The 19,830-nt window shown below is 41.8% G+C and overlaps 1 protein-coding gene across 1 annotated transcript; it reads right to left on the minus strand.

The window, feature by feature from the left end:
• Nucleotides 1–10,412: 10,412 nt before the first annotated feature.
• LOC109909825 (caveolae-associated protein 4a) lies at nt 10,413–17,135 on the minus strand. Its single transcript, XM_020508868.2, has 2 exons — nt 16,346–17,135; nt 10,413–12,874 (listed from the first exon to the last, which is right to left on the minus strand). Exons 1-2 carry the CDS (start codon nt 16,700–16,702, stop codon nt 12,317–12,319), a joined length of 915 nt encoding a protein of 304 aa, XP_020364457.1. The 5' UTR covers nt 16,703–17,135; the 3' UTR covers nt 10,413–12,316.
• Between the last annotated feature and the right edge of the window lie 2,695 nt (nt 17,136–19,830).

Genomic DNA, 19,830 nt, shown 5'->3' on the forward strand with positions numbered 1-19,830 from the left:
GCCTGGAGTAGAATAGCCCTGAATTAAAATCAAAATATAATTTAAAGCTAATTGATGTCAATTACTACCAATACATGTGTGTACTCTTGTACCGTCATGGCATCAGGACTCTATCACTGAGGAGGTAGCTGTTCTCACCTTACCTGGACTAGAGGATTACAACCTGGAGGCAGCCAAGAGGATATTGGCTATGTGGTTCGCCTCTGCTCCTGGACTGAAGCTATGAAGGACTTATTTTTAATTAACAAAGAGGTCATCCCTTTGAAGGTACACTACTCTGCAACCGTGCACCCTTGGATGAAGGGAATATACAATGTGGCCCGAAATGATTCACACCCTTGGTAAAGATGAGCAAAAATTACATCAAATAAATCATTCAAAGACTGAGATATATTGTACACTCAAAACAATTGGGAAATAATATTCCTTTATTCTAATACAATTATTTTTATTCTCAAAAAGGTAGTCGTCAAGATTATTGACACCTCTGTTTTTAATACCTTTCACTACCTCACCATGCAAGGATAACGGCACTGAGCCTTTTTCTAAAATGTTTTATGAGTTGGAGAATACATTGGGAGGGATCTTGACCATTCCTCAATGCAGAATCCTTCCGGATCCTTGATATCCTTCATCTGCGCTTATAGACTGCCATTTTCAATTCAAACCACAGGTTTTCAATGGGTTTCAAGAGATTGATATGGTCATTGCAAAATGTTGGATGGGCAATTAGCCATTTCTATGTGGATTTTGATATGGGCTTTGGGGTTATTGTCTTGCTGCAGGATCCACTTGAGGCCAAGTTTAAGACTCCTGGCAGAGGAAACCAGGTTTTTGGCAAAGATATCCTGGTAGTGAGTACATTTCATGATGCCATTGATCTTAACAAGGGCCCCAGGACCAGTGAAAGCAAAATGGCCCCCTCTCTATCAGGAGTTGGAGTCAGAGCGTGTGAAGCACATGGAGGAAGTGACGTCCAACAAAAGGAAGATGCAGGAGGATAGTCTCCTGTACAGACTGACCAGCACTGAGGGCCCTATAGGTAGAGGACAATGAACAGTGGCCACTGAGAGGTAAATATCAACCTGGCCAAGGAGCAGTACTGTCCGGTGGCCACACGGGGCAGCATCCTCTACTTCCTCATAGGGGAGATGAGCCTGGTCAACATCACATCATGTACCTGACCTCACTACGTCAGTTCCTGATCAACATCATGTATCAGACCTCACTACGCCAGTTCCTGATCAACATCATGTATCAGACCTCACTACGCCAGTTCCTGGTCCACATCATGTACCAGACCTCACTACGCCAGTTCCTGGGCATCTTCGACTCTTCCATGGAGAAATCCACCAGGTGCCAGATCACCTCCAATAGGATCCTCAACATCATTGAGTTTATGAACTACTTGGAATTTCGATATACAGCAAAAAGCCTGTACGAGGACCACAAGTTCACCCTGCTGCTTGTCCTGAGGACTGACCTGCAGGCCAGGAACATCTCCCACAGCGACATTTATCAAAGGTTCATCCAATAACGTTCATATTTACAGACCTATATTACATTGACATTATACAGACCTATATCACATTGACATTATACAGACCTATATCACATTGACATTATACAGACCTGTATCACATTGACATTATACAGACCTATATCACATTGACATTATACAGACCTATATCACATTGACATTATACAGACCTATATCACATTGACATTATACAGACCTATATCACATTGACATCAGAGTTCTTACCTGCTGATGTGTTATGAATGTGGCTGATGTTTATCTCACATGCGACTTGGCCCACCCACAAGGGGTAGTGATCTCATAGTGTCTCACATGCGACTTGGCCCACCCACAAGGGGTAGTGATCTCATAGTGTCTCACATGCGACTTGGCCCACCCACAAGGGGTAGTGATCTCATAGTGTCTCACATGCGACTTGGCCCACCCACAAGGGGTGATGATCTCATAGTGTCTCACATGTGACTTGGCCCACCCACAAGGGGTGATGATCTCATAGTGTCTCACATGCGACTTGGCCCACCCACAAGGGGTGATGATCTCATAGTGTCTCACATGCGACTTGGCCCACCCACAAGGGGTGATGATCTCATAGTGTCTCACATGTGACTTGGCCCACCCACAAGGGGTGATGATCTCATAGTGTCTCACATGTGACTTGGCCCACCCACAAGGGGTGATGATCTCATAGTGTCTCACATGCGACTTGGCCCACCCACAAGGAGTGATGATCTCATAGTGTCCCACATGCGACTTGGCCCACCCACAAGGGGTGATGATCTCATAGTGTCTCACATGCGACTTGGCCCACCCACAAGGGGTGATGATCTCATAGTGTCACACATGCGACTTGGCCCACCCACAAGGAGTGATGATCTCATAGTGTCCCACATGCGACTTGGCCCACCCACAAGGGGTGATGATCTCATAGTGTCTCACATGCGACTTGGCCCACCCACAAGGGGTGATGATCTCATAGTGTCACACATGCGACTTGGCCCACCCACAAGGGGTGATGATCTCATAGTGTCTCACATGCGACTTGGCCCACCCACAAGGGGTGATGATCTCATAGTGTCTCACATGCGACTTGGCCCACCCCTTGTGTAACTGAATATCTCAGACCTAGTTCAGCTTACGTCCCACTGCTGACTTTATCCAGATCTATTTTAGCCCCCCGAATTTCACTTCACACACACCAATGGCATTAGGACTTTCTTTGACTGCCATAATGTGCACCAGGTTGTGTATCTCTTCTTTTATTTGTATTTTTTTTAAATGGGGGGGGTAGATCAGCTTTAATATTGCAGATAGATTATAGTTTCTATCAAGGTAGTTGTCTGCATGAATTCCAAACTCGTATATATTTATTTTATATATATTTTCCATTATTATTATTATTATTATTATTATTATTATTTCCCCCTAACCCTAACACCCCTCCCATAATTGGAGTAAACTAATGGACAACAACACTAAGGCTTCTACTTCCAGCTTAAACATACTATATACATTTTACAGACACAGTATATTTTACATTAGTTATCTATTGTTTGTTTTTTGTCCCATCCTTCAGTTACCCTAAACCCCTCCCATCTATCTCTGAACACCATCCAGTTTTGATTTCTATTTAGTGATGAGGATGGTTAGCCGCCATACATCCATCTCGTAATGAACCCACTATTTTCTCAGCAAATTCCCTGAGTTGACTTCTTCACCCTCAGCCCCAATTTGTTACAAATTAGCAATGAATCGTCATATGGGAAACTTCAGAATTCTCAGTCTCTACTGTGTTTAGTTGCAGTTATTCAATGAAATAATTATTGACCCACTAGTAGTAGGCATATTCACTGTGCAGAGAAGCATTACAGAAGATGCTATTACTTAAATTATACCACAGCATTGTTGAATACTCTGATTGGCTAGAAGGGCATACTAGAATAAGCATTAAAACCATACAGTTGGAAAAGATATCGGGACACCTTGCAATCATGATGCAATACGCACCTACACATGCAGCCCATACTTGTTACAAAGTTACAGAAAGCTAATCCAACAACCACACAAACTGAAATTGGATACATTGTAAACGGAGACCCAAACAAGAAGAACGTAGCTTTCAATCCCTGTGGATGAGTCTGGTCAATATCCAGGCCTTCAGACCTTCTCACATCCCTGAGGTGTGCGTAATTCCCTGGCAATGCACAGTATATCGAGTGTTGATGCTTATGTAATGTACAGAACCTCAGGGTTTGTACCTTACATGCACTACCTGACCAAAAGTGTGTGGACACCTGCTCGTCGAACATCTCATTCCAAAATCATGGGCATTAATACGGAGTTGGTCCCCGCTTTGCTGCTAAAACAGCCTCCAGTCTTCTAGGAAGGCTTTCCACTAGATGTTGGAACATTGCTGCAGAGACTTACTTCCATTCAGCCACAAGAGCATTAGTGAGGTCGGGCACTGATGTTGAGCGATTAGGCCTGGCTCTCAGTCGGCGTTCCAATTCATCCCAAAGGTGTTTGATGTGGTTGAGGTCAGAACTATGTGCAGGCCTAACCCAGATTCGTCTGGGGGACTGCCAGATAGTAAAGCGTGAATCATCACTCCAGAGAACGTGTTTCCACTGCTCCAGAGTCCAATTGCGGCTAGCTTTACACCACTCCAGCCGACACTTGGCATTGGTGATCTTAGGCTTGTGTGCAGCTGCTCGGCCATAGAAGCCCACTTCACGAAGCTCCCGACAAACAGTTCTTGTTGCAACAGAGGATAGATCGGCAGTCCCGTTCTGTGAGCTTGTGTGGCCTACTACTCCGCGGCTGAGCCGTTGTGTTGCTTCTAGACATTTCCACTTCACAATAACAGCACCCACAGCTGACATGGGCAGCCCAGAAATTTGACAAACTGATTTGTTGGAAAGGTGGCGTCCTATGACGGTGCTAAGTTGAAAGTCACTGAGCTCTTCAGTAAGGCCATTCTACTGCCAATGTTTGTCAATGGAGATTGCAAGGCTGTGTGCTCGATTTTATACACCTGTGAGCAACAGGTGTGGCTGAAATAGCTAAATCCACTATTTTGAAGGGGTGTCCACATACTTTTGTGTGTGTATATATAGTGTATATGTATAAGTAGTTAGACAAATGGAATGCATCTCCTCCTCCCCTAGGAGGTGCTTCCCTCGACCTGAATATGGAGCCCAAGCCTAACACAGGATGCAGGACATGACGTAGCTTGGCCTGGTCCATCTGTCCAGCGTGCCCCCCTTTACCCAGCTGCTGACCCAGGTCACCCACAATGACCGCTCCTGGAGGGCCTGGTTCGACGAGCCCACCCCCGAGGACACCCTAGTACCTGACGGGTACAACACCATGCTGGACACCTTCACAAAGTTATTGTTGATTCAGAGCTGGTGCCCCGACCGTACCATCGCACAGGTGGTACGGTGAGGGTGGGCCTACCTGTTGCTATTTATGCCTCACTTCTGAATTGAGTCAGAGACTGCTCAATCAACATTTCCTGTGCTATCGGCAACAATCTATTTCAGTTTCAACAGAAGATTCTTAAATTAATGTGAAAAAGTTTCATTATCTATGTCTTCTAGTGTAATATGTACATTTGCATATCTGTTTGTTTCCGAGGTAGTAGTTTGTATCTACCCCTCAAATCAAATGTAATTATTTCACTATATCAGCCAAGCTTGAACACATCTTTATGAATCTTTCTTTGAGTCTAAATGATGCCTTTAAACTTTTGCTGCAGCTACTGTGCCTCAGAAATAAACATCCAGGAAATTATACCAATCAGTGACTAATTAGCTCTTATTCAAATCTAAATAAAGCCGATTGCTGAGTGATGTCATTTGAAAGGCCAATTTACTCGGTAACCATGGAAACTCTGGGGAGAGAGAGAGAGAAAGGCACAGGTGTACTGTAATCTTTTACAAATGCATCATTACAGACAAGCACCTCCCATTTCGGTTCAAACTTGGGAGGGAACTATAAAAAGCCTCTCTGAAATGAGCGAACAGCTGACAGCCCACATAGCCAGAGATTACCAGTTCAAATCCCCCATCTCTCCTCAACCAAACCATTGGCAAGTTACACAAACCTGACTGTGTAGTGGGGTGGGTCCAGGTGCTTTAAACACTGAGCAAATGTTATGTGTCTGAAGAAATAACAACTGTTTGATGATACGATGTGCTGTATTGTGTAATCATAAGGTCAGGTTGATTATGTTTTCGAAAAACTATTTAAAAATGTTTTGGTTTTGTCAACAGCATATGCTCCTTCCTGAACTGAAATTAATAGACATAACAGCAAGGTAAGGGTGAGGTGGTACTTTCCCACTATCGGATAGCCAGAGGAACTAAGGCACTGAATTCCCATGTCAAATCTGATCTGAGCCCTCCACTTTCGAAATGCCACTTACGTAATGAGGGGAGGCAGCTTATTACATTTTGACACACAGGACAGGTGGAAGCTGAGCTTGAGGCCCTTCGCCAAACATCCCCTAAAGTAGGACTAATCCAGAAACCTGAACCCTTTTCACACTACTGAGCCAAACCAGGCTAAGCTCAGCAGAGCTGTACTGGGCTGGCCTGGTCACTCAGCCACCATAGTTTATGGATCCATGCTGGAAAGAACAATGTGAAAATAAAATAGCTGGGCCAGTGCAGTATTGTCCATTTCTGCCCCATACGGTGTTAATCAGGCACTGCATGCTCCTGAAACTGGGATGAGGTTCTCTCACAGTGTGGGTGCTGTAAACAAGCAGATTTTTTAAATATATGTTTCATAGATTTAGTTAATGTTCTCCACACAGTTTCTTCTCCTTTAGTCAGTGTTTAGTCAATTCTGTGCCTTCCCCCTTTGACAACACCTGTCTGTGTCTATTCTGCCAGCGCAATGCTGGCCATGCGTCACGTTTCCAATCCTCTATATATATAGAACACGACTCACACTACTGCTCCCTATGCTCCTAGGCTGCAGATCCTCTGTGTTGCAGGCTGCAGACCCTCTGTCTTGCAGGCTGCAGACCCTCTGTGTTGCAGGCTGCAGACCCTCTGTGTTGCAGGCTGCAGACCCTCTGTCTTGCAGGCTGCAGATCTTCTGTGCAACACGGCAGTTATTTTTCTTTAAGTTACTATTTACTATTGACCTTATTAACACCCTGAAATATCAACTTTTCACAAATAAAAACAGGTGGATTCAAACATGTAGATTTTTATTTCACAGTTCTCTGTCATCTTAGAACCCTATTTTAATGTTTTATGTTTACAGTTGAAGTCGGAAGTTTACATACACTTAGGTTGGAGTCATTAAAACTCATTTTTCAACCACTGCATACATTTCTTGTTAACAAACTAGAGTTTTGACAAGTCGGTTAGGACATCTACTTTGTGCATGACATGTTGTAGTTTTTGTTACATATAGAGACAGATATGACACTATTGAGCAAAGATAGGTATACATTAGACCACAAACAGAAAGCGGACAGGAAACCAAAGATTAAACAGACATAAGTGTAATGGCCGAAGCCATACGTGCTTTACTGTGCATATGGGCTTAGGGCAAAGAGGAGGAGGTGACCCTTAAATGCATAATCTATTATGGAAGGAGCAGGACATCATTATAAAGATTAGATAGAGAGGGTAAAGGCCATAAGTGCTTAGGGTAAGATAGATATACATTAATTTTAGGACACGAGAGGGTCCTGCCACCATTGTAATCTAATCAAGAGCGGATACAGGCATTATTAGGCATGAACAAGCTGGAAGCCTGGACTGAAAGATAATGGTGGCCGATGACCTGAGGGAAGTAACTTCATATGGAATGGACTCATATACTGTGTGTGTATAAATACAGAGCCAGTGCTCTAGGAAAGTGTGTGTTCCGCGGACCATCTAGGCTTCTGATATGTTTGTATTAAAAGCCTATATTGAATTCACAAGTTCTTGTAAGTGTTATATTTTGTTACGATTCTCCACGACAGACACAAGTAATTTTTCCAACAATTGTTTACAGACAGATTATTTCACTTCTCAATTCACAGTATCACAATTTCAGTGGGTCAGACACTTACATACACTAAGTTGACTGTGCCTTTGAACAGTTTTGAAAATTCCAGAAAATTATGTCATGGCTTTAGAAGCTTCTGATAGACTAATTTACATAATTTGAGTCAATTGGAGGTGTATCTGTGGATGTATTTCAAGGCCTACCTTCAAACTCAGTGCCTCTTTGCTTGACATCATGGGAAAATCAAAATAAATCAACCAAGACCGCAGAAAAAACATTGTAGACCTCCACAAATCTGGTTCATCCTTGGGAGCAATTTCCAAACGCCTTAAGGTACCACGTTCATCGGTACAAACAATAGTAGGCAAGTATAAACACCATGGGACCACGCAGCCGTCATACCGAAGGAGACGTGTTCTGTCTCCTAGAGATGAACGTACTTTGGTGTGAAAAGCAAAGGACCTTGTGAAGATGCTGGAGGAAACATGTACAAAAGTATCTATATCCACAGTAAAAGGAGTCCTATCTTGACATAAAAGGCCGCTCAGCAAGAAAGAAGCCACAGCTCCAAAACCACCATAAAAAAAGCCAGACTACGGTTTGCAACTGCACATGGGGACAAAGATTGTACTTTTTGGAGAAATGTCCTCTGGTCTGATGAAACAAAAATAGAACTGCTTGGCCATAATGACCATCGTTATGTTTGGAGGAAAAAGGGGGAGGCTTGCAAGCCGAAGAATACCATCCCAACTGTGAAGCACAGGGGTGGCAGCATCATGTTGTGGGGGTGCTTTGCTGCAGGAGGGACTGGTGAAAAACTTTTTTTCACACTGTACAGTGTAACTAACATTAGACAATATTTTCCTCTAGTCATCATGTTTTACCAACTGAATCCTTTGAGTCGCGTTTCAATAGGATTCAGGAAAAAAAAACTTAAGTGAGTACCATTAGAGATCATTATCATGTCTGATGATTTGAGGGATGCCCTGGACAGCATGTATGATGCCCACATCTACAAACTATGTCAAAAGATCAGATGGGACTTGGCAATGTGGGCTTCTGGTTCATCAAGCTACTAGAGAGGAACCAGCAGTTCCATACCTGGATCTCCACTGGACGGTTCCACCAGTTCTGGCTCACTGGACAGCCCCACTGGTCCTGGCTCACTGGCTTCTTCAATCCACAGATGGAGTATAAACGTTTATACAATGGGTGGGTCTAATCCTGAATGCTGATTGGTTAAAACTGTATTCCAGCCAGTGTCTATTTCACAAGTTACCACCGTCTAAATCTGTGACGTTACAATGGCTATTTACTCTGTTCCATCTGACTGTCTCGTCAGCCCAGCCAGGCAATTTATAAACTTGATCTCCACTATAAAAGCCATTGAGGTATTATCTCACATTTCTTACAGACTAACATTTAGTTTGCAACAGCGGAGATTTGTGTAAACCTTGTCGTCTGTCTCTTCGACATTTGCAACATTGTTTCAATATTCAAATTTGATCTTCAGATGTCCCATAGTAATGAACATATCGGGAGTTGGGATGAGACAGACAGGCAGGCAGCTTTTCTCCGTCAGTTGAAATCATGAATCAGCATAATTTTTATGGATATATATGAAGAAATAAGGTTTTCTGACTGCCACGAGGCAGGAGACCACAAAGGCTTGTCATAGGGTTTTCTGACTGCCACGAGGCAGGAGACCACGAGGGTTTGTCATAGGGCTTTCTGACTGCCATGAGGCATGAGACCATGAGGGTTTGCCATAGGGCTTTCTGACTGCCACAAGGCATGAGACCATGAGGGTTTGCCATATGGCTTTCTGACTGCCATGAGGCATGAGACCACGAGGGTTTGTCATAGGGCTTTCCGACTGCCACGAGGCATGAGACCATGAGGGTTTGCCATAGGGCTTTCTGACTGCCATGAGGCATGAGACCACAAGGATGAACCTGGCCAAAGGCTGGGCCCTGAACACTGTCTTGCAAAACTATGTCGCCTGGAGGATGAGGAAGGATGTCATGGCGCAGCCACCAGACGAAGTGGGTGGAGTCTTCATCTACTGACTCTTCTTGGACAGGGTGGGACCGGAAAAAAGTCAACTCACGAGTCGCCTTTGAAAGGTTACAAGAAACATCTCATTTTTCAATGGAAATGCTTATACACATTTTTGTTTTATAAAACGTATACTGAAATTATCTGAATTAAAAAGAGGTGATGTACCAGGCCTGGGTCAAATAATAATGTCATATACTTACAGATACTATCTTCATGCTATCTGCCTCTTCACGCCCTTCCCTGTGGTCAATGTCTATGTTATCAGCATCTTGGCTGACTATGCCAGGGTCAGCAAGGGATGAGCCTGTATCCCTGTCCCATGTATAAGACCTAGACATACAGACCTGATCTTCCTCTTAAGTCCCCTGACCACTGGATGCTGAGGGGAGTGACTCTGCTCTGTGACTGAAAATGAGTGGGAATTTCACTTCAAGTGGTAGCTATTTTAGTTTGCACAAGTTATGGATGGTGTGTGTGTGTGTGTGTGTGTGTGTGTGTGTGTGTGTGTGTGTGTGTGTGTGTGTGTGTGTGTGTGTGTGTGTGTGTGTGTGTGTGTGTGTGTGTGTGTGTGTGTGTGTGTGTGTGTGTGTGTGTGTGTGTGTGTGTGTGTGTGTGTGTGTGCGCGCGCGTGTGTGTGTGTGTGCGTGTGTGCGTGTGTGTGTGTGGGTCTCAACCACATACTGAATACGATAATGACAATGTGTGTGTTTATCTCATTCCAAGTGATTTGTCTGAATCATCTATTGATGTACAAATTAATTGATTAATCAATAACAATATCATTTTGTGCAGCCAATTTACAATCATTTGCATTTTTATTGAACATATTTTCAAAGAATACCGGAAGATGGAAACAATGCAATGGTCTTATAGAAATTACTGTTTTTGAGTAACTCATCATCACATCCTGATGTTGTATCTGCTCAAGTGCTTTAGAAAATATTTTTGTTTGATAGTCAACCTGTCATTAACACCTCATCCTAACACCCTTATCCACATAAATCAACCCCTCTATGACACTTGATGCTCTCAAAAAGCATTTAAATAGCATCATGTGGCATCATAGTAACAACGTTATAACCTTTTTTGGTCCCTCTTTATTTGAAGTGCATTTTATGAAGGCTTCATAAAGCCTTCATACAGGATTCATAAGCACTATATAGATGCTTCACAAATCATCATGTTCTATAATGATTCATAATGTGGTATAACTGTGTAACAACCATCAACTTATTTGTTCACGTTTATTAATCTTTTATAGAGCATGAAATACGGTTATAGATTATGTGTGACCCATTTATGCAGTTCTAATGAAGCCTTCATAAGATGCACTTCAAATAAAGCAGGGCCCATTTAAAAATATATATTTTGTAATAAAGCATATCATAGCAAACAAGGATGCCATTTCTTTCATTTTTTTTACAGTTCTATACTTTATGACAGGGTCGTGTACGTTGCATTAAACAAAGTGTGGTTGTCAAGCTGTTTCAACAGATTTATGGGAACTTACAAAAGCTTTTGACTTCATGTAAAAAATGCCAACTATCTTGAGATATGTTGCGCTATAGCAAAACAGTTAGTCTGGTATTGCACCTATTTTAGACCTTTTTCAACAGGAGTAAAGAACTGTGTTCATTAATATAGAAACAAAATCTACAATTAACAAGATTATTGGACAGTTGAATAAGATGATAACATGCACAATGTGTTACCTCTCCTTAGCAGCAGAGGCTTCATATACATTACATATTCAGTGACATTCACTCTAGAGAATTACTCTCAACTTAAACTTAAAATAAAATCATATCTATAAACATGCAGAATTACTCACTCTGTTGAAGCAAACAACTCTCAATAAAATGTCCTAGTAATGGCTTTATATATTAAACTACACTAGATATGGAGCAGATGCATATATTTATGAATCTGCTTATGTCCATTTGGCCATTTGTATAACTAATATTATTTATTTATTTTAATAAAAATGTAATTTCCATAGATATTTGACCCAATGAACATTCGTTTCTTCACTCACCAATTTGTCCATTCAATTATATATGCATTCTATATATGCTTTACTCCTCAGACACCAGCTGATGGAGTATTTATCTGCAAAAATTGCACAAGAAATTCTATTTATCACTAAATTCTGGTTCGGCTGGCATGAGTTTACATAATTGAGACCAAATGCTCATCATTCTTCACTTCCCTTTGCACAAAGAAACTTTCCAGTCAATTTAATGTTTTGTGTATGAAACATTAACCTTAATGAAAACATACCAGAACTCCATTTCAACTTCCATCACTTCAATAGTTTAGCCTTAACATCCCATATTCAGCCCTTCAACATGCAAATGAAAGACAATTGAATGTCTTATGTATTATAATATGTTGATTTATAAGTCTGTAGAAAATGTCCAATCGCACAAATTTGCTGTAATTCTTGTCAGTTGATTTGTTTTGCATTCTTGTGTTAAATGTAAGAAAAAATGACAAAAAAAGATAGAAGTATATCTATATAAATCATTGAATGTCCAAAATAAAGACGATTTCAAAATGTTGTGTGGATGATATAAACTCATTGTGTTGAACCCCTAACTGGCCTGTTTATGGGACTATCGGTCACAGGACCAATCCTTCAAAAAGAAAAAAAGATTCAAAGAAAAACACACGTTGTTGTTTTCCATTTGATTGAACAGTTTAGGAGAGCTGTTTAATATCATGCATCGGCACCTCTTCCTCTACGCCATCCTCAGCGAGCTTAGGGCTGTTGGATTTGTGGCCCTTGGGTGGCGGGACGGGTGTGGCGTCCTCCGTGACCCCCACAGCCCCCTCCTGGCCCTCCGCCACAGTCCTCTCCTTCTTCAGTTTGGCTGGCACATGGCTGGCAATGGATTCCTTGAGCCGCGAGCCGGACTGCTTGAGCCTCTCCCCAGACTGGCGGATCTTCTGCCGACGCTCGGTTGATACGATGCGCTCACCCATCTGGCCAACCTTGCTGCTCATGTTCTCTTTCGTCTTTGTCATGTTCAAGCGGGAGAAGGTGGACTTGAAGCTCTCCATGCGGGTTAGGCCTGATTTCTTCATCTTAGCGGCCGTGGACGAGGCTTCCTCCACCACCATGTACTCATCATCAGACTCAGGGGGGAGCTCAAAGTGGTCTGGCTCCACTTCGGCCACAGACGGTTTGGGTTCCTTGGGATCCTTGGGTTCTTTGGGTTCCTTTCCGGCTGCCACAGCTGACACCTCACTGTCCCCCTGTAATGAGAACAGAAACCAGATCAAGTGTCATAAAACTAACTCAAAAGAATCAAAGGGATTCACAAAAGCACTTGTGAGTCTGCCTGCTAGAACACATCTGTAATATCAAGTGGTAGCATTTTATCAGGTCTGAATAATGTCTGAGTACTGACAGAAGCATTGCAATAGTATTGAGCTGTAACACTTAGAAAAGAAAGACCTCAAATAAAAGTCTGGATAGATGTTTGGACGAGAATGGCAGCCCTAATATTTCTGTTTGTGTCTCATTTGTATGATCTAAATCAGGGTAAATAAAGTATCTCACGCCTTGACAATCCTGAGAAGGAGATACCAATTGTTTTCGCTTAATGCCATAAAACACATTTTATGGGAACCGCGGTACCCAGTTAAGACATTAGTTAATGGGATAATGTTTCATGTTTGAAATAAGAGCAGTCATTATGAAGACATTTCCAAGAATCATAAATCATTCTATTTTATGATTGACCATAGAGTGCAGCTACAGTGCCCTCAGAAAGTATTCATACCCCTTGATTTATTCCACATTTTGTTGTGTTACGGCCTGAATTCAAAATGGATTCAATATATATTTTTCTCACCCATCCACACACAGTACTCCACAATGACAAAGTGAAAACAAGTTTTTAGAAAGGTGTTTTTGGAAAGTCCTACAGAAACACCATATGTTGTTGATTATTGCTAGACAACCATGTTCAAGTCTTGCCATACATTTTTAAGCAGATTTAAGTCAAAACTGTAACTCGGCCACTCATGGTAAGCAACTCCAGTGTAGATTTGGCCTTGTGTTTTAGGTTATTGTCCTGAAAAGTGAATTAACCTCCCAGTGTCTGGTGGAAAGCAGACTGAATCAGGTTTTCCTCTAGGATTTTGTCGGTGCTTAGCTCCATTCTGTTTCTTTTTTATTCTATGAGTCCTTAACAATTACAAGCATACCCATAACATGATGCCGCCACCACAATGCTAGGAAATATGGGGAGTGGTACCCAAATGTATTGGATTTCCCCAAACACAACACTTTGTAGAACAAAAAGTGAATTGCTTAGCCACATTTTTAGCAGTATTACTTTAGTGCCTTTTTGCAAACAGGATGCATGTTTTGGAATATTGTTATTGTACAGGCTTCCTTCTTTTCACTCTGTCTATTAGGTTAGTATTGTGAAGTAACTACAATGTTGTTGATCCATCCTTAAGTTTTCTCCTATAACAGCCATTAAACTCTGTAACTGTTTTAAAATCACCATTGGCCTCATGGTGTAATTCCCTGAGCGGTTTCCTTCCTGTCCAGAAGGACGCCTGTATCTTTGTTGCGACTGGGTGTATTGATACATAATCCAAATTGTAATTAATAACTTGATCATACTCAAAGGGATATTCAGTTTCTGCTGTAAGGTGCCCTTCTTTGCGTGGCATTGGAAAACCTCTTTGGTCTTTGTGGTTGAATCTGTGTTTGAATTTCACTGCTCGACTGAGGGACCTTACAGATAATTGTATGTGTGAAGTACAGAGATGATGTAGTCATTCAAAAATCATGTTAAACACCATTATTGCACCAAATAAAGGTGAAATAAAATTACAAAATTTGCGCACAGAGTGAGGTCATGCAACTTATTATGTGACTTGTTAAGCAAATCTTTACTCCTGAACTTATTTAGGCTTGCCATAATGAAGGGGTTGAATAGTTATTGACTAAAGACATTTCAGCTTTAATTCACTTTAATACATTTGTAAACATTTAGAAAAACATAATTCCATTTTGACATGACGGGGTTTTGTGTGTAGGCCAGTTTTTCTCTCAATTTAGTCCATAAATTCAAGCTCTAACACAACAAAATGTGGAATAAGTCAAGGGGTGTGAATACTTTCTGTAAAAACAAATGTAAATGAGTCTAGCTAATTAGGCTTGTAATTCGCACGCAAATACATGGTCTAGCACCACTTTACTTCAAAGTGGGGCGGTCCACTGCATATATTGTTCACTTAATAAAGTTGGGAGATTAAAGGTGAACTGGGGACTATTAATAATACTCACACTGGCTGATATAGCTCAGCTATAGGGGGTAGAAAGCTAAACATATCACATCATAACTTTTGCAACTTTTTACAGTGTGTAAGTAGCTTTAAGCAAGCTGTATCCGTTTCAATGGGCAGCTTTATCAGTCAGGTAACTTAATGACTAATATAATACAACAAATACGTTAAAAAAATATATACTAATGATAGGTTAAAAGTATCATGCTAAATCCTTACAAGTATTCAAGTTCCATTTATGGTTGACGAAGTGTACTTGCAGTGCCTAATTCAGTTGCAGGGCTGTCCAATATATCTACGTAGCTAGGTAGGTACCATTCAATATATGAGATATAATCACTATTAATGTACTGTATCATTTATATGCCTCTTGCGTATTATGTGAAACCTGATGGTATCACTTTATTTTGCAGTCCCCTAATAACCTGATATTTGACTTAAAACCACAGGGTAACAGCTTACGTACATATTTATTGCTACCAAGAACCATTGGCACCAAACTAGATACATGTTTTCAAGTAACTATTCGGGAAAAAAAAAAAAAATTGTAACTTCATATTTTAAAAACCCAGATAGATACCAGTAGTAATATTAAATAAATCATGACATTTTCTATAAGGTCTTTTAGTACCAAGTGGTGTTAAAATGTTAGACAATTGATCCAGTCATCTTAGATAGCTTTAATTACAGCATGACATTCCATTTTCTTAGAAGGAAGAGTATGAATTGAATCAGTTCATTTGATGCTGACTTCAAAGCATGTGCTTGATTCAACATTAGTGTGTGAGGCATGTCAAACTGCATATTTTTCAGTGATTATGCAGCTGCCAGTGAATCTAGTTTGTCTATGGAAAAAGCATGTTGTTCTTTATGTTATTTGACCTTCCCCTCTTCTTTCCTCATCTCAAATAAAATGGCTGCCAAAATCCACTACGCCCCCATCCCTGGCTGCTTCATCCAAATCGTATCATCATTGGCTATTTGCCACATAGGTTCTTGTTCTTGAGTGCAGCATCTAACCTTTCAGTAGACTGCAGTATATCTTGCGTGCTGTCAAGGCAACTTAGACCCTGAAATACTCTGGTCAACGGTGGGCTTGCAGCTGTTAGCTTTGAAGACCAAAGTAAAATTAAGCCGGTACCATTCTGCCATCTAAAATAGTCCATGCTTTGATTTCACTATAACACCCTCAATTTTATCAGATGCTTTCACCCCTCCTGTCTGTTGTTTCTGTTGGCAAAATCTTACCAAATTCCACAAGTTTTTAACAATTGACCACATCCTTCTACAACTATTGAGAGTATGATCCTCAAATAACCGATAATGAAGCCAGTTAGTGGATAAAGATGACAATGATTACTACCACTTGCTTCTGACACCATGCTTTTTGCAACAATGCAATTGGCTGGATGGGATTACCTGGTAGATGACAACCCGGAACTTGTTCTTGGCCAACAGTTCCTCCTGGGTGGTTTCCACCTTCTTGACACGGATGTTCTGATTCTCTACCCGTACACGGACGTCCTTGATGTGGCAGCTGACCTTGCGCGTCTTCTCCAGCAGCCTGTCCACTGTGCTGCTCGTGGCAGCATGGTTTGCCGTCAGCTTCACCACATCCTCCTGGATGGTCTTGACACTGTTCTCCAGCTCGAGCTGCCTCTCCTCCATACGCGTCTGGCACGTCTGCACGTTGTCGATGATGCCCGCCACACGCTCCAATAGCGCCATGATGGTTGCAGTATCGTCGCCCACAGCCAGACCTAGTTTATCAGCCATGGTTGGTGTCTTCAACCACCGTGTCTCGGATCCAAAGGGAAAAGGTTGAGGTTAGAAATCCTATTTTTTCTTAGTGGTCAGTAGAAACCACAGAAAGGGTAACCAGGCCTCTAGGTAGCTTCAACCTGAGACTTGTCAGAAAGGGTAACCAGGCCTCTAGGTAGCTTCAACCTGAGACTTGTCAGACCAGCAGGGGTTGGGTAGGATTGGGTTGGGTTGGGTTGCTGGATCATTGGGCCATGGAGGGCAGCAGACACCTCGGCCAAAGAGACTCACCCTGGAACTGGTGCCTCACCCAGATCCAATGCACAAGAACACGGAGGCTCCACCTCTCTAGGGTGTGGGCAGCTCAGATCCGAGAGGGCAGACACCGTCAGGCAGGGCTCAGAGTGAGAGAGTGACAGAGAGAGACATGGGGCCCAGACTTGTCATGCGTTCACCCCAGCTAAAAATACTGAGCGTAAAGTGACTCCTCTACATTTTTTGAAGATGTGTGGCTGGGATCATGGAAACCCCCTATCCATTCTACTTCCATCTTCTCTAAGCGAGTTATAATTTTACTGTTGCACCATTGGACAACAATATGCAAGCTATTGCCCGAACGCATACAGCACAATCAGGAACTTATCTTTAATTGGAAAAACCTCTCAATGGAGCTATCGTTAAATACAGTAGACCTTTTACGCTAAAGTACACTAAGGTACATAACTGTTGCCCCAGTTAACATTGGTATCCAGAGGTCTATGCTGTCCCCTCGGCAGACCCCTCTGAGATCTATGCTTACCCCCCAGCAGATCAATCAGATCAGGGGTTGGGCATGCGTTCCAAGAAGTATGCTAGTATGGATATTGGAACGTAGCCCAGGGCTCATGCACACTATGGGAGTGACATCACATTTGTGACCTTGTGGTACTGGATACAGACTTAAAACATGAGTCCAACAAGATTACAGGCCTAAGAGTTCAATAATTGCTTATTCCCTTGTGTAATGTGTCTTGTATTTCTGTACTGACTTTTATTATATGAATGCATTCCAAGGGTATCTTTGGTTTGTAATTTGGTTTAAGAACAGATACATCATTTTGTCTCTGCATCATTAAAGTGAATTTCTCAGATGGGGTGCTAAAGCTCTTCTTCTACCCTTCTTTATATTTAGGCCAGTCCGAGGGGACTTCCATGATTGAGTATCTCAGTATAGCATTGGTAATATAACTCAAGTTAATCATCGTAAGATTATTATTGGTGCAAAGAAATTGACTCAATTCAGCTTGTCAGTAGTCAGAATCATCAGTAGGAAATGAAGTAAACTAATCAGTTACTGATTGATACATTAAGTTAGAAAAGGTGCTGGCAGGTAGCTTAGCAGTTAAGAGTGTTTGGCCAGTAACTGAAAGACTGCTGGTTCAAATCCCTCCGCCAACAAGGTGAATAATCTGTCAATGTGCCCCTTGAGCAAGGCACTTAACCCTAATTGCTCCTGTTAGTTACTCTGGATGAGAGCATCTGCTAAATGACTAAAATGCTGGGAAATCAATAGATTCTTGGAAGTTATAGATCCCTACTGTAGATTGTAACTTTTTCTCTGCACACTGATTGGATATTGCAATCAATCAGTTACCTGAAATAGGATCGATATCTATTTCATGTGATAAAATACAACTGAGTTGCAAGCAGATTGCAGGCAAATGTTGAGAGTGACACACGGAACATGCAACCCAGATGCAACTTTGTTTAAGCAAACAAAGGATTTGTTGAATGATTTTACCTTCATTTAAATAGGCACATTGATTGAGAACGCATTCTCATTTACAACATCGGGATACGGCAGGGCAGAAGTGAACGTTATCACTATTTATTTTCCAAAATACCGACAGGTCGGGCTGGCTGAGTAGGCCCCCATAACTTAGCAACCTGTGCAAGTCGTTCCTTCCATACAGGGAGGGGCTAGGCACCTCCATGGGGACTGGGTAGGGGGAAGGGGACTGTCCAACTCCTAAAATTATGCCACCAGCTGCTGTCTATAATTAAACACTGGGTATATCTATAATTGCCCATGTCCCGTCATAGCGGAGAGCAGGCTTACTTCATCCATGTGAAATCTTCATCCATATGAAAGTTACTCACTCACATAACCCAGTGTATATAATATCCCCAAATACCATCATCCATCTCTATACCTCATATCCCCATGTTGTGCCCCTCCCAAGATCTCTTAAATGAAAGATTACACAGGGTTTTGAACTCCTCACATACTAGATAGGAACAGACCCCTTGAAGGATTGGCTAATCCTGCCAAGTATCTATAAATGTAATGTATGCCGAGAAGTGTGTCTGCTGCCAGCATGACTATCAGAGACACGGACTTCTCAGCTTCATACCAGTGAGCTTCGTACACAATCAGCTTTGTGACCATCAGCTTCGTACCCATCAGCTTCGTACCCATCAGCTTCGTACCCATCCGTGTTAATTACAAAAAAGGTGTTGATTATATGAAAGGGTAATACACTTAACTTAATACTGTATATGACATAAATAATTATATTCGTTAAGTTCACATTTTTTATTCACAACTGTCATGTAAAAATCTCTTCGATTTGAACACTGTCACCTTTTAAAAGTCCCCCTAATCCTATTCATTAACATGGAATGTTTAGAGATATGCTGACAGTAATGGTCCAAGAGAGAAACAGTGCCTTTGGAAAATATTCAAATCAAATCAAGTTTTATTAGTCACATGCGCCGAATACAATACAACAATACAAACCTTAATGCTTACTTACGAGCCCCTAACCGACAGTGCAGGTTTCAAAAATACGGATACGAATACGAGATAATAATTCAAGAGGAGCAGTAAAAAATAACAATATATACAGGGGGTACCGGTACAGAGTCAATGTGGAGGCTATATACAGGGGGTACCGGTACAGAGTCAATGTGGAGGCTATATACAGGTGGTACAGGTACAGAGTCAATGTGGAGGCTATATACAGGGGGTACCGGTACAGAGTCAATGTGGAGGCTATATACAGGTGGTACAGGTACAGAGTCAATGTGGAGGCTATATACAGGGGGGTACCGGTACAGAGTCAATGTGGAGGCTATATACAGGGGGTACCGGTACAGAGTCA

This window comes from Oncorhynchus kisutch, linkage group LG18, assembly GCF_002021735.2.
Source record: "Oncorhynchus kisutch isolate 150728-3 linkage group LG18, Okis_V2, whole genome shotgun sequence".
NCBI lineage: Eukaryota > Metazoa > Chordata > Actinopteri > Salmoniformes > Salmonidae > Oncorhynchus > Oncorhynchus kisutch.

Coding starts and splice junctions, on each gene's coding strand:
- LOC109909825 (XM_020508868.2), bottom strand. CDS start 16,702: ATGGCTGATAAACTAGGTCTGGCTGTGGGCGACGATACTGCAACCATC. Junction 12,875..16,345: donor TCCGGGTTGTCATCTACCAG/GTAATCCCATCC, acceptor TTCTCATTACAG/GGGGACAGTGAGGTGTCAGC.